At 42.5% G+C, this 12,522-nt stretch overlaps 1 protein-coding gene across 2 annotated transcripts in view; it reads left to right on the plus strand.

Moving 5' to 3' along the window:
• The window catches only part of TRAM2 (translocation associated membrane protein 2), a 151,893-nt gene that overhangs the window by 94,080 nt on the left and 45,291 nt on the right, over positions 1-12,522 (plus strand). For both annotated transcript variants that reach the window (XM_030195573.1, XM_030195574.1), the window contains exon 7: positions 8,168-8,238. In XM_030195573.1, the coding sequence (XP_030051433.1) occupies positions 8,168-8,238 (71 nt within the window). The remainder of the gene's footprint in view (positions 1-8,167; positions 8,239-12,522) is intronic.

Below are 12,522 nucleotides of genomic sequence, written 5' to 3' on the forward strand. Positions count from 1 at the left end.
TCCTCGGTTGAGAATGCAGCCTGGATTGTGTGCCTGCATTTCTGTGTGTCGAGGTCACTTGTTGTATTGCACATTCATCTGAAGTACTGTGTCTGGACAAGACCTGCAAATGCAAGTCAATAACTCGGCCCTCACTTCACAGCACTGGAGTTACTATGCCAAAGTTAACATGGGTGCCCAGTGCCAGCTCTTCCTCCTTAAGGAAAGCAGGAAAACCGCCTTACTGTTTAACATTATTTATGATTTCACCAAACGTATGAGACGGCCATTTCCCTCCTTGCCCTCACACTAACACTTTTAATTGAAAGGAATTGGTTTTAAATAACAAATACTGAGAATCCACCTTTGTTATTTATTTTTGTGATTATCTGAGTCTTTTGTATTGTCTTACTCTTTTGATTTTTTGTTTGTTTCAGTGTAATCTGCCTAGAAATAGGCAGATTAGAAATGTTGATCAGATGGTACGGCGTGGGTTTATTACATTACGTAAGTTGCATGTGATTCGTGATCTGGTGGATGAGAAATATGTTTTGATGTTTTATATGTTATTTATGGCCCAGTTTGATTATGCAAATGCTATTTTAGCAGGAACAAATAAGGACATTTTTTAAGTTACAGACTTTGCAATATGCGGCTAGTAGGCTTCTGGGGATGGGTGGTAAAAGTGATCATGTTTACTCCATTGTATTTGCCTTTTCATTGGTTACTGATATTTTATCGAATACAGTTTAAGGTGCTGGTACTGACACATAGGGTGGTTTATGAAAAGATGCCAGTATGCTTGTTGCATTGATTTGATTGCATCAACCTGTGAGATGTTTATGTTCTCAGATAAATTACTTTTAGAAATTCCCCCAGTTCGGGAAACTTGTCTCTGGTCAACTGGAAGAGGGGCCTTTTTTAATCTAGCACCTGAACTCTGGAATGCTCTCCCACAATCTTTGCAGGAGGTTCAGATGTTGGCGTGTTTCAAACAATTTTTAAAGGCTATGTTTTTCACTTAGCTTTTTCAGCATCATTAGTAGAGGGTTAGAGTGAGGTTTAGTGGGAATTTTAAGAGATGGGGTTTTTGCTGTTGTGTAGGATGGATGACCTTGTATGCTTGGTATTGTCCTGTCTTTTAATGGTGTTCCTTTTCTGATTGTTCTGATCTTGTTTGTTCTATGAAATTATTGGATGTACACCACTGAGATCCAATTAAAGTTTGTTAAGCAGTATAGCAATGAAATAAACTCTAACTATATGAACTATAAGTAGCAGGCTATACACTAGAACAAAATGGGAAATGATGCTGGATGTTGCCACACAGATGCTGCTGTTATGCTGATTATGGTATAGTTCTTTTTGAATTCACACAGGCCAGCGTGACCATCCATAGCCAATTATGTACATCTGATGGGGGAAGAGGAGGAGTTCTGTTTGTGTGTACATCCTTTAGGGTTGTCAGCTATTTCCCCTCCCCCCCCCAACACACAAACAGATTGGGAGGGGCGCTTGATGTGGTATATTTGGATTTCAGCAAAGCCTTTGACACAGTTCCGCACAGGCGACTGATAAATAAATTGAGTTCCCTCGGTGCGGGACCTAGAGTAACTGATTGGGTAAAAAATTGGTTGAATGGTAGGAGACAGAGAGTGGTGGTAAATGGAGCTTGCTCTGAAGAAAAGGAGGTCGTCAGTGGAGTACCGCAGGGATTGGTCCTGGGGTCGGCTCTTTGTGAGCGATATTGCGGAAGGGCTGTCTGGTAAGGTTTGTCTCTTTGAGGATGATACTAAACTCAGCAACAGGGTGGACACCCTGGAGGGTGTGAATGACATGAGGAAGAACCTAGTGAAGCTAGAGGAATGGACCGATATTTGGCAACTAAGGTTTAATCCCAAAAAATGCAGGGTCATGCACTTGGGTCGCAAAACTCCGAGGGAACGGTACAGTATAGGGGGTGTAGTGCTGGAAGAGAGGAGACATGATAGAAACGTTTAAATATCTCAAGGGCATTTATGTACAGGAAGATAGCCTTTTTCAAATGAAGGAGAGCTCTGGAATGAGGGGCATACGACAAAGTCAAGAGGGAATAGGCTTAGGAGTAACCTAAGGAAGTATTATTTCACAGAAAGGGTGGTGGAGGCGTGGAATGGCCTCCCGGTGGAGGTGGTGGACTCGAGGACTGTTCCAGAATTTAAAAAGGCATGGGATAAGCATGTGGGGTCGCTTAGGAACAGGAAGACTTAGGGGTTACAGAGGATGTGCAGACTGGATGGGTCATATGGCCAATTCCAGGAATAACATGTATAGAATGTTTGTACGTTTGGGAAGCTTGCCAGGTGCCCTTGGCCTGGATTGGCCGCTGTTGTGGACAGGATGCTGGGCTCGATGGACCCTTGGTCTTTTCCCAGTATGGCATTACTTATGTACTTATCTGCCTTCATGTTTCTATGTTATAATTCTGTGTTTGCCATGTTGTGTCTATGAATTTGTAGTTCTAGTTTTCCCTAGGAATAGCCAGACCATTGAGCCACCTTCAGTAGAGCCCTCCACTCCACCCCACCCCTACCCCGATAGGAACTGAATGAGGGCAGTCCTTTTCACTAAGACCTTCAGAATCTGTACATGTAAGGGAAAAGGAGGAAGACCTGACACTGGCTGTTAGTCATAGTGCTCTTTTAAACACAAACCAAAAATAGGTTAGGTAACATGCTTTTTTTCCAGGTTCTGGTCATAGAAAAAAAGCATAGAAGTCATCAATAATAGCCACAAAATAAATTACATATAGCATGGAATGACTTCTAAACAAAATGAATTGTAAACATAAATTATTGCGGTCATTTGTGTAGCTGTTTGGATATTTTCCAATTTCCAAATTAAGGTGGTGGTTATTAAAGCCATTTACCGGGGAACTTAGCCCGTTAGGAAAACTGCTTGCTTTAGGTGTGGCTATAATTTTACATACATGTGCTTCAATGGTGTGTGGCCTTTTATGTAGGTTTAACAGAAGCATTTCTCGGGGTTTGGGGAGTGGGGGTTAAGAAGTAACAGCATACAGACGTGGGTGTTTCAACAGTACACGTGCTATTTTAATCTTCCCCTGTAAAGACGTATAATGGGGACACAAATAACAGTACAAGGTACTTCTAACACATGCACTTCACGCTAGTGAATTTTCAAAGAGGAATGACCCAGGTAGTTTGTCTTTGGAAAATCTAGATGCAAAATACATGAAATAAGTTTTCTTGCACTTTTTTATTTTATTTTATTTGGATTTATTTACTACTTTCTTGAAGAAGTTCACCCAAGGCAGTATACAGCAAGAATAAGCCAGACTTAAGTAATAGTTATAGCAGTGAAAAAAATATGCAAATAACAGTTCGCATTATGCCACTTCCAGTGACAACATAATACACAATAAAACATATTAATAGACAGCATAGGGTATAAACAATGGTGAGACATATAGATAAGATAGAGTAACAGGAGGTAGAAAATAAGGGCTTATATTAAGCTTCCCACTAACCCCTAATTCGATAAAGACACCAAAAATTGAATAACGAACTAATTAGTGCCAATAATTGCATTTTGGCAAGCAGTTATTGGCACTAATTAGATTTAATTGGAACTTATGCGCGTAAACTTAGACACGGGTAAAGGGCATGGAAATGGGAGGGTCATGGATGGAATGGGGGCATTCCTAGCATTTATGCGCATTGTTATAGAATAAGGGGGGATATTCACCTAATTTAAGTGCGTACATTTGCACCACGTTTCATTTGGTACAACTGGCTGCACCTGAAGTTAGACATGACTCCCGGGCGAAAGCGCTATTCTATAAACTGTGCCTAACTTTAAGTGTGGTTTATAGAATAATACTTTTTTCAGCAATGGTTTTCTTAGGCACCATACATAGAATCTAACTCTAAGAGGGCAATTTTTTGTAAAGCTTTTTCCACATGTGAAGAAAACAGCTTTTATATAATTGTGTAGTCACATACTTGGTGGAAAAAGTGTGCATTCTGCTTATAGGAATTCTTGGAGGGGGGGGGAGTTGTGATGCACAAGAAGAATAGATGCACATATTCTGTCCTTTTTCAGAGCAGGTGTATGTTTGTCATGGGCATGTGTGTTCTGTTGGAGCTGGTCTTTGAAGCCTGTTTTATAAAGGCGCATACTGTAGGTATTGATGTTGCCTTTTTAGAATAGGAGTCTTTTTGGACTTCTCACATAGGTACCCTGTTATAAAACCACCCCTGGTTGGAAAACAAAAAGAGCAGATCGTGTGGAAATGAAATGCAATTTATTTAAACAATACAACAATATTTATATGAGTACAAACAGCCCGACACAGGCCGTGTTTCGCCCCACTGGGCTGCTTCAGGGGCTATAAAAGATATTTAAAAAAATAATAAATAAAATTGGTGAGTAATCTGCTATAATATTACATATCTAGGTAACATATATAAAATATATACACATACATGTATATGCACGTACAACAGATATATCATGTATATACATACATACATTTAAAATCATATGTATCTCATAAAACATGCCCTATATATAACACTTATCGCTTGGGCAATACATATATAAAAAAACATCATCTAAAATTATATCAAATATTGATAAAACAAAACTCAAAAGAAAAGGAACAGCTATACCCTATGTATACATAAGAATAAATTAAATTAGATTAACATAGGCTAAGACACCCACCTATACAGAAAATCCTTTGTTGCCAAATCTAAGGCAAACTGTAGAAATCCTGTTAATTTAAAAAGATTTGTATGAGTAAGTATCAATGTTATATACTAAAGTGAAGAACCTGACTTATTATAAAAAATGTATTGGACTCACATGCATCAAGGGTTGGTTTGGAAAAAAACAGCTGAGTCAGAGATTTCAAAACATGGTCCACTGATCTAAAAAGAGGTGGAGACAATAATGTATTTGTCTCTATGTATAATCGATAACGTAATTCTGTGCATGGTTTATAAAAAGATCGATAGTGACAGCTTATATGTTTTACTCCATTTCAAATTCGCCGTTGAAAAAGCATTAAGACAAAAATTCTACTTACATAAAGCCAGCGCTTCGGTTGCGTATCTCTGAGTTTGCTGAAAAAAGCTCACAGCAAACAGAGGAAGCTTAAGACAGGAAACAGGGGGTCAAAGGTCAGCCTCAAGGATGCGATAGTCCCACAATATTTTGTATTTGGGATCAATAATATATAATGACAACCGAGGAAAGAATGGATCATGTAAAGTGAAGTATATTCAACAACGGAATATATTAAAACATATAGATATAAGAGTATCTTTTATAGCTGATGATGTCACAATATTCGTAACTCTAGCTTACTTAAAAAGAAATTAGATGGCTAAGGGGTAGTGTAAAATATTATCCTTTTAATGGATTAATCTTGCCTGTATTTCTATTTTTTATATATAAAAAGGGGAAGGTTAAATAGCCGGCGAAACGAAACTAAAAAGGTCAGAGGTCAAAGAACGTCACTGATTCAAACGGAGCATCTGAAAAAATAATTAAATAAATAGCGACGTGCCATTATTGGCACTTACCCCCTTTATTGAAAGAGCACCAATTGACAGCGGCGTGCTACTAATATAATTTTCCTTTTTATTTAAAAAGTGAAAAATATTCGAATAAATTATGAATATAAAGTGAATGAATTTTGAATAAAAAGTCTGAATGACATAGCGAATACACTGAGTAATAAAAATAGATGTATGGTGGATGTCTTAAATGCCTATCTTACATATAATATGATATTAATTCTTAAAAGGCAGCGATCATAAGAGGTTATAGAAAAACAGACAAATCTGTGTCAGCATTTAAGCCATGTGGATGAAGGGTATTTAAGTTATAGATAAATTCTTGCTCTTTCCGTAACAAAAATGTATCTGCTGAACCACCTCTCCACTTGTTCTTATATACATAAATAGCACAAAATTTATACTCTTCAAATTTATGGTTAAAAGCCAGTGAATGTGCTACTAGTGGTTTTTCTAATGATTTATTCTTTAGAGCGCTTCTATGTTCTATAATTCTAGTGTTAAGTTTTCTTTTGGTTTTGCCTATATAGGCTAGTTCACAGGGACATATAGCGATATATATCACTTTACTTGTTTGGCAATTAGAAAAATGGTGTAAATTGATTTCTTTATTAGCTGATTGTATATACAGATTTTTAGTTTTAATATTTACATTACATACAGAGCATTTACCACACCGAAAATGTCCTTTAGGGAGATTACTTAATGATTTGAAGAGTATAAATTTTGTGCTATTTATGTATATAAGAACAAGTGGAGAGGTGGTTCAGCAGATACATTTTTGTTACGGAAAGAGCAAGAATTTATCTATAACTTAAATACCCTTCATTATATTAGTAGCACGCCGCTGTCAATTGGTGCTCTTTCAATAAAGGGGGTAAGTGCCAATAATGACACGTCGCTATTTATTTATTTTTTCAGATGCTCCGTTTGAATCAGTGATGTTCTTTGACCTCTGACCTTTTTAGTTTCGTTTCGCCGGCTATTTAACCTTCCCCTTTTTATATATAAAAAATAGAAATACAGGCAAGATTAATCCATTAAAAGGATAATATTTTACACTACCCCTTAGCCATCTAATTTCTTTTTAAGTAAGCTAGAGTTACGAATATTGTGACGTCATCAGCTATAAAAGATACTCTTATATCTATATGTTTTAATATATTCCGTTGTTGAATATACTTCACTTTACATGATCCATTCTTTCCTCGGTTGTCATTATATATTATTGATCCCAAATACAAAATATTGTGGGACTATCGCGTCCTTGAGGCTGACCTTTGACCCCCTGTTTCCTGTCTTAAGCTTCCTCTGTTTGCTGTGAGCTTTTTTCAGCAAACTCAGAGATACGCGACCGAAGCGCTGGCTTTATGTAAGTAGAATTTTTGTCTTAATGCTTTTTCAACGGCGAATTTGAAATGGAGTAAAACATATAAGCTGTCACTATCGATCTTTTTATAAACCATGCACAGAATTACGTTATCGATTATACATAGAGACAAATACATTATTGTCTCCACCTCTTTTTAGATCAGTGGACCATGTTTTGAAATCTCTGACTCAGCTGTTTTTTTCCAAACCAACCCTTGATGCATGTGAGTCCAATACATTTTTTATAATAAGTCAGGTTCTTCACTTTAGTATATAACATTGATACTTACTCATACAAATCTTTTTAAATTAACAGGATTTCTACAGTTTGCCTTAGATTTGGCAACAAAGGATTTTCTGTATAAGTGGGTGTCTTAGCCTATGTTAATCTAATTTAATTTATTCTTATGTATACATAGGGTATAGCTGTTCCTTTTCTTTTGAGTTTTGTTTTATCAATATTTGATATAATTTTAGATGATGTTTTTTATATATGTATTGCCCAAGCGATAAGTGTTATATATAGGGCATGTTTTATGAGATACATATGATTTTAAATGTATGTATGTATATACATGATATATCTGTTGTACGTGCATATACATGTATGTGTATATATTTTATATATGTTACCTAGATATGTAATATTATAGCAGATTACTCACCAATTTTATTTATTATTTTTTTAAATATCTTTTATAGCCCCTGAAGCAGCCCAGTTGGGCGAAACACGGCCTGTGTCGGGCTGTTTGTACTCATATAAATATTGTTGTATTGTTTAAATAAATTGCATTTCATTTCCACACGATCTGGTCTTTTTGTTTTCCATCTTGGAGCTTGCAGACCGTCTGCCTTCGTGCTTTCTTGGATAAAACCACCCCTTAAATGGAAAGCCAAGTTAATATATTTAAAAAAAACCTGTAGGATTTCGCCTGGTGCCTGTGTCTGCTGTGATGTGCTTCTAAGTGATTTCATTACACTATTAACACATGCAGAGGTGAGTATGTGATAACTGGAATCAAAAACTGTGTTGTATACTGTGAGAATCTGTCTCCAAGCATTTGCGGTGACTTATAGGTTTGGAGTTTTCGGTGGGGGGAATTCAGCTTTGGTCAAATTGAGACCAGATGTGCTCCATGGCTGCTTGAGGGCTCCATTTTCTTGCTAGTGAAAGATCCAGGCATAGAGTTGAAACCTTGATAATCTTTGTTTTTCTTCTTCACTCTTTTCAGGAGGAGATCCCACGCCAGCTGCAGTATATTTGTCTGTACCTGGTCCATATAGCTGGCGCATACGTCCTAAAGTAAGTTTCCTACTTTCTCGTATTACAGTTTGCAGACGGGGGCCCCTTTTGGAACGAGGGGATGTAGTTCCAGATTTTTACAGTTTTCAATTCATTTGTCAGCTAACATTGAGGTGGATGAGGTGAAGAAAAATGTAATTATTTTAACTGCTTAGTAAATATAGAACCACTTTACCAGTAATGATGCTCATTTCCATTAGGCAGGATTTAAGTGGCTGTTCAGCTTACCTTCAGGCTCTGAGTGCTGCATGGTATTCTTTTTTGTTTTGAGGGAAGTGCATAGTGTATGTGTTTATTTTTGTGCTATACATTTCTGGGCATAGGAGCCAACTTTTCAAAATTATTCGGGGTGCTAAGCCCAATGGAAATTAGCTCTCCCTGGACATGGTCAAGGTATTTATTCAGTTGGAGGTGGCACCAGTGTCTCCAGGCAGCATTTCAGCTAAGAGTAGCTTTTCTAGTTTATTCAGCATTAGTGGTTAAAATCACTTAGGTTTCCTTCTTTCATTTTGGAGGAGAAATTTAGTATTTCACTCTTTTTGTGGTGATGGTGGTGGTGGTGGTAGTTTTTGAAAGGGTTCCAGGATTGTGAGTCTAAGCTATTGACAGCACTGCTGTGTGATTCTCACTAGAACTTCGTGTGTTCAGTCAGCAGATTTATGGAGCAGAGAGACTGGAGATATGACCCAAGTATAAGGTGTACGTATTCAAAGAACAGAAAACATGGAAGAATGAGTCCTAGAAACTACTACTACTTATCATTTCTATACACTGCTAGATGTACTCAGTGCTGTGCATTAAACATGTATGAGACAGTCCCTGCTCAACAGAGGGTACAATCTATTCAAGACAAACAAACAAGAAAAATAAGAGATAAGGGAATTACTTATTGTGGGAATGATTAAAACAGATACGGTTACTGAACAAGTAACTAGGAGTTAAAAGCAACCTCAAAAAGATGGGCTTTTAGCCTAGATTTGAATGTGGCCAGAGACAGAGCTTGACGTACTGACTCAGTAGAAAGAAAAAGGCTAGATGAGAGTTGGGCAAGTGTGTGTTGTGAGGGATCTGGCTTTCTCAGCTGTGGTACCATGGTAGTACAGGACCCCATCAGTCACTGTTAGGCAATGGCTGCAGAGCAGTTCTAGGACACATGCACAGATCCATGGGCTTCATGAGGCACTGTCCTGTCAGAGATGAAGACCAGTCTGTGCAAGATGGCCCTCTGGGGGCCCACCCACACTGCTACACTGAAAGGCCAACTTACCGTGCACCTTGCTGCTTCATCTGAATGTGATATTTCCTGGAGTGTAATGTGCAAACAGGTAAATAGCTTGCCTAGTTACACACCCTACGAATAAAATTATCTGTTGGGTCTACAGCAATATTCAAAGCAAAACTGTAGACACTTTTGGTTTGATTGTTGTCCCTGGATGACATGGAAGTTCGGTTTGTGTGTCAGCGTCACGGTCATTGACACTTAGTGGCTCATGGTTGTGTCAGGCTGTGCTGTGGTCGATCCAGACCGGCAATCATTGACACTCACAGGCTGGCTAGCTGGCTTCCTGCCGCTGCTGCTATGCCACCTATGCAGAAACAGGAAGTTACATCAAGAGACAGGTGGGCCGTAGCAGAGGTCCCGTGGCTGACTGAAGCCCAGAGGAGGGAAGAAGTAGAATGTAAAGCAGCGAGTGCCCTGTAAAAAATATTCTCCGAGGACAAGCAGGCTGCTTGTTCTCACTGATGGGTGACGTCCACGGCAGCCCCTCCAATCGGAAACTTCTCTAGCAAAGTCCTTTGCTAGTCCTCGCGCGCACCGCGCATGCGCGGCCGTCTTCCCGCCCGAAACCGGCTCGAGCCGGCCACTTCTTTTGTCCGCACTCGGTACGGTCGTGTTTCGCCATGTCGAGCCCCGGAAAGTCGACCTCGCGCGTCCAAATTTATTTTTGACGTGTTTTTTCTTCGGAAAAAGTCTTTAAAGTGTCGGGAAGTGCTTCGGAAACCCCCCCCCCCCCCCCCCCGGGTTTCAGACCACCCCTTCCCGTACTTCCAGCTTTTTGCCCCCGATAAGTTTTCTTTCGTCGTCGGGGTAGGCCTCTTTTCGGCCTCGGTCGAGATTTTCTCCCTTCTAAATTTTTTGGTGCTCTTTTTCCGTCATTTCGGATTTTGATTTCGCCGGCGTGATTTTTCCGCCCATGACATCGAAGCCTTCCAGCGGCTTCAAGAAGTGCACCCAGTGCGCCCGGGTAATCTCGCTCACTGATAGACACTCGTCGTGTCTTCAGTGTCTGGGGGCCGAGCACCGCCCTCAGAACTGTAGTCTGTGTTCCCTGCTCCAAAGGCGGACTCAGGTAGCGAGATTAGCCCAGTGGAACGTGTTGTTCTCGGGCTCTTCGTCGGCATCGACACCGGGATCTTCGAGTGCATCGACGTCGTCAGCGTCCAGACCATCTTCCTCGGCCGCCACTGTATCGAGTGCATCGAGGCATCGGGCCTCTGCATCGGCGCCAAGGTATCGGGCGACTGCATCGACGTCGGTGGTACCGGGACCTCGTCTGCTGATGTTGTCGGACGGTGGTGCATCGTCAGGAGTGCAGGTGAGGGCTGTCCATTCCCCTGCTGGTGGCGGTGAGCCTTCGGGTGGGTCTCCTCCTACCCTGAGGGCTCCTGCGGTACAGCCCCCCCGAGACCGACCTCCTTCGGCCTCGGCCCCGAGGAAGCGACGGCTGGATTCTACGTCCTCCTCGTCGGTGCCGGGGAGCTCCGGTGACATGCTTCGGAAGAAGTCGAAGAAGCATCGACACCGGTCGCCTCCCCGCGTCGGCACCGAGAGATCTGGGTCGCCGAGGGAGTCGGCACCCAGCAGGCATCGGCACCGAGAGGACCGCTCACCCTCTGTTCAGGAGGTGTCGATGCGCTCCACTCTGGACAGCCCGGGAACAGCCTCCTCGCCCGGAACAGGTTCTGACGTCGACGCCTGCATCGACCTCTTTGCCTTTCTCTGCAGCCGCTCTGAACGAGAGCCTCCGGGCCGTTCTCCCAGAGATTCTGGGAGAGCTGTTGCGCCCTTCCCCTCCGGTACCGTCGAGCGTGGCGCCGGCTGGCCCATCGCCCGGGGTGAGGTCCCCGACGTCGGTGCCGCGTGCGGCCACCTCCCAGGAGGGCTCCCCGACTACGTCGGCGGAGGGAGCTTCGCCGATGCGGGCGAGGGAGTCTACCTCTCGACGCCCCCATCGTGGACGTGGCTCCACGGAGTCGAGCCGGGCGAGGTTGCAGACACAGGTTCGTGAACTTGTGTCTGACACCGAGGGTGAGGCCTCGTGGGAGGAAGAGGAAGACCCCAGATATTTCTCGGACGAGGAGTCTGAGGGTCTTCCTTCTGATCCTACTCCCTCTCCTGAAAGGCAGCTTTCTCCTCCTGAGAGTCTGTCTTTCGCTTCCTTTGTCCGGGAGATGTCTACGGCCATCCCCTTCCCGGTGGTTGTGGAGGACGAGCCCAGGACTGAAATGTTTGAGCTCCTGGACTATCCTTCTCCACCTAAGGAAGCGTCCACTGTTCCCTTGCACCATGTCCTAAAAAAGACATTGCTTGCGAACTGGACCAAGCCACTAAGTAATCCCCACATTCCCAAGAAGATCGAGTCCCAGTACCGGATCCATGGGGACCCAGAGCTGATGCGCACCCAGTTGCCTCATGACTCTGGAGTTGTGGATTTGGCCCTAAAGAAGGCTAAGAGTTCTAGGGAGCATGCTTCGGCGCCCCCGGGCAAAGACCCTAGAACCTTAGACTCCTTTGGGAGGAAGGCCTACCATTCTTCTATGCTCGTGGCCAAAATTCAGTCGTACCAGCTCTACACGAGCATCCATATGCGGAACAATGTGCGACAGTTGGCGGGCTTGGTTGATGCTCTTCCCCCTGAGCAAGCCAAGCCTTTTCAGGAGGTGGTCAGGCAGCTGAAGGCGTGCAGAAAATTCCTGGCCAGAGGGGTGTATGACACCTTTGATGTTGCGTCCAGGGCCGCTGCTCAAGGTGTGGTGATGCGCAGGCTCTCATGGCTGCGTGCCGCCGACCTGGAGAATAGACTCCAGCAGCGGATTGCGGACTCGCCTTGCCGTGCGGATAACATTTTTGGAGAGAAGGTCGAACAGGTGGTAGAGCATCTCCACCAGCGGGACACCGCATTCGACAAGTTCTCCCGCCGGCAGCCTTCAGCATCTACCTCTACAGGTAGAAGATTTTTTGGGGGAAGGAAGACTGTTCCCTATGCTTCTGGTAAGCGTAGG

The sequence above is a fragment of the Microcaecilia unicolor genome, chromosome 3 (genome assembly GCF_901765095.1).
Source record: "Microcaecilia unicolor chromosome 3, aMicUni1.1, whole genome shotgun sequence".
NCBI classification, from domain to species: domain Eukaryota; kingdom Metazoa; phylum Chordata; class Amphibia; order Gymnophiona; family Siphonopidae; genus Microcaecilia; species Microcaecilia unicolor.